Genomic DNA, 3,294 nt, shown 5'->3' on the forward strand with positions numbered 1-3,294 from the left:
AAATCATAAAACGTTTCTTACAAAAGAGCATTACATTCTGCACACTGCTCTGAACAGATACCAGGGACATGTGGACTATTGTTACTTTTCCTCCCTGTCCCACCCCCAAATGTTACAAAGCAAGGTGTTCACAATAATTACATGGGGGGAATTTTTTTAAACCACCACCAATAACAAAAACTAAAATCCACTCACTCTGCTGCTGTTTCAAAATTTCAATGTTAGTTTTTGCACGCCGTTCCCCGCCCTAACCCTGTTGGTAAGGAACTAAAACATTAGATCTGTTGAACAGCAAAGGTTTCACTACACCTCAAATGCAGAACACCTGTGAAGCAGAGGAATGTTGGCTCTTTAAACAGAAGCGGATAACAACAAAAAAGACGCAGGACTCCTTCAGTTCTTCACTAGTCTTAGAAAAACTTTCCAGAATACTGCTTCACACTATAAAAAAGAAAAAATATCTTGCATTAGAATCCTTCAACATCTGCATACTGCTTCACACTGTTCTGCAGCAAATACTGTGCATTCTGTATCTGTTCCTGTGTTCCTGTAATGGTAATGATCCGATCTTCGGATCCTTCTAAAGGCTCATCAATTTTGATCGAAGCTCCCGACTCATGACAGATTTGTTTAATCCGCTGACCACCTTTGCCAATAATAGATCCAGCCAAATCTTTGGGAATCGTTACTTGTGTAGTAATAGGTCCACCAAGATCACCATAGGAGCCACGACCCCCTGCATAGGAATAAACATACCCGGAGCTACCGTGTGGCTCATAAGCCATCTGCCATTCTGATGGGCTCCATGTGTCTATTGCAGAGTCCCAAGTTTCATCAGCACTGAAACCAACCATGCCGTTGTAACGGTCTCCAGGTCTCCCTCTTCTGTCATAGGCCATGAGGTCTCCCCCTCTAGGTGGTGGTGGAGGAGGAAGAGGAAGATTCCGAGCTCTGCTACCACCCCGGCCGCCTCGTCCGGGAGGAGGTGGAGGTGGTCCTGGACGAGGGCTCATATCATCATAATCTCTTCTAGATGTAAGCATGGGACGCCCACCCCGACCAGGAGGCATTCTGTCAAAACCACCTCTTCCCCGCATGGGAAATCCCACTGGGCGTGCAAAGCGGTCATCAAACATCATTGTAAAACCACCATAATCATAGGTTTCATCGTAAAAATTGCGATCATAAGGCTGTGCACGTCCTTTGATGGGAGACTCAGATATAAGATCAAGGATGATCTTTATGCACTCTACAACCCAATCGGGTTTTCCTCCAATAAGAACAACTCTGTCAGTGGAATGAGGACAGCATTCCTGGAAAAGCTTGATGGTGGTTTGAGTGTTCTCTCGAAGTTCTTTGATTTTAACACCTTTGACCCTGATAATTCCTCCTGCTAGACTCTGATGAATCAACAGCCTCAACTCGTAGTCAAAGTCACTTCCTTTATAGTGTTGGTAATTTAAGCATTCCACAGCATCAGATTCGAGAGGGAGCTGGCTGGTTGCAGTGGGTGATGGCAACTGCAGGCCCTCTTCCAAGGTAGGGATGATTTTCTTCAGAATTTCTCCAATTGTGTCAATATCAGCACTGATAGTCAATATGCGCTGGGGGCCACTGCTGTCTGGGACTGAAACGCTGGCATTGTAGTCTGTAGGGAGAGCCTTGATATTCTTGCCTCCTTTTCCAGTCATTGCCCCGGCATTCTTGCTCTGAAGCAGAATGCGTAATTCAACCATCTCATCAGTGTTTCTAGATCTTTTAAATGCTTGTTCCTCTTCCATATCTTCTGCAGGGCGTTTACCAAATTCACCATTGGTTTCAGTGTTAGGAAAGCTTTCTTCCGGATGTTCAGTTTCCATATTTTTTTATTAAATGTGCACACCAATCAGTTATTATATATCCTTGCAGAGCAGAACCGAAGCGTTCTGGGTCGGACCAACAACTGACACCCCAGTGCTGCAGCAGCCTATAGGCCGCGAGCAAGTGGGACACAGGCAAGAAGTCGAGGACAATGCAGCAGAGAAACAGAGGATAATGGCGTCTGCTGAAAGATCCTTTTTATTTGTTTATTTGTTTTCAACTTGCTCTTTAAATCTGAGGTGGTCTATAGTTAAATTTCAGTGTAAGGCTAACCTAGTAATGTAACTTAAAAGGCCATTTCATAAAGAAGAACATCAAAAAAGGTTTTGAGATTTACTTATTGTTAAAATACCTTCCTTGAAGGATTATTGTGATAACTAATTAAAATATCTTAAATAAGAAATATGACACAATATATGCTTCTTGACAAATTTTGACACTCACACATACACACACTTGTGTTGAATATCTATACATAAAGAAACTGGTACAACTCAAGCTGAAGCAGTCTTTAGCAATTTATCTGTACCTTTTGTTTTGAATTTTCTACCAGAAAAGGCAAAAATGAAAATTAAAGGTTATGTAACTTCAATTGTATCCCAAGGAAAAAAAAAGCTGAGAAGTTGCAACACATGATTAATATTAGCAGATTTTATCCACGTCAATAATTCTAAAACAATTAGCAGTAGAAATTTTTCTTATATAAGGTGAATTGAAATACAATGCAAAGTATATAATTGATTTCTAAAAATGAGCAACAAAAGCCAAAAGCACCTTCTTTTATACTTTTTTCCTACATAGATCCTTGTGAAAAATATTACAGTATATTGAAGAAGAAAATGAGAACATGGGTATAAGTGTTAGATTCAATTAGCCCTAGTATTGCCTGTTGCCAACTAACAATGATCCAATTAACTAATTTCTCTATTATTCTGTGGTTTTCATTTTTTTCTCTTGTTTTAACTATAAAACAGAGGAAATTAAAGTTTTTCTTTCATTTCACTTTTTAGTAAAATTTTATATTAATGTAAATTTTATGATTAATATTTTTATTTATCAATGTAGCATACCTTTCTAATGAACTCATGATAAAAAACATTATTAATATTTATAGGTTAATATATTATGTATTATATGTTAATATATATATTTGAAAATCATATGGTGAAAATATAATTAAAAGTTATATATTTCCATATTATATAAATATTTATCTATTTATCATATATTATTTAAATATAACTATATTATGATCATGTATTAATTATATAGAACCTATTATTTTAAGCAAATTTGTTATATAAATTATATACTTTATATCATTGATATTAATATATTAACTGACAAATCTTCAATATATTATTTAGTGATAGGCAAATATTACACACGAATTTTTTTGGAAATGCATCTATTATGAGATTAATTATATTATAA

At 37.0% G+C, this 3,294-nt stretch overlaps 1 protein-coding gene across 1 annotated transcript; it reads right to left on the reverse strand.

Annotated features, from left to right (window-relative positions):
- Positions 1-347: 347 nt before the first annotated feature.
- Positions 348-2,003, reverse strand: LOC129034066 (heterogeneous nuclear ribonucleoprotein K-like). The gene has a single exon (XM_054483515.2). It carries the CDS (start codon positions 1,857-1,859, stop codon positions 468-470), a length of 1,392 nt encoding a protein of 463 aa, XP_054339490.1. The 5' UTR covers positions 1,860-2,003; the 3' UTR covers positions 348-467.
- Positions 2,004-3,294: the final 1,291 nt, after the last annotated feature.

Source organism: Pongo pygmaeus, chromosome 2 (assembly GCF_028885625.2).
Source record: "Pongo pygmaeus isolate AG05252 chromosome 2, NHGRI_mPonPyg2-v2.0_pri, whole genome shotgun sequence".
Taxonomy (NCBI): domain Eukaryota; kingdom Metazoa; phylum Chordata; class Mammalia; order Primates; family Hominidae; genus Pongo; species Pongo pygmaeus.

Bases quoted from the DNA above. Each gene is read 5' to 3' on its own strand.
- LOC129034066 (XM_054483515.2), bottom strand. From the start codon at position 1,859: ATGGAAACTGAACATCCGGAAGAAAGCTTTCCTAACACTGAAACCAAT.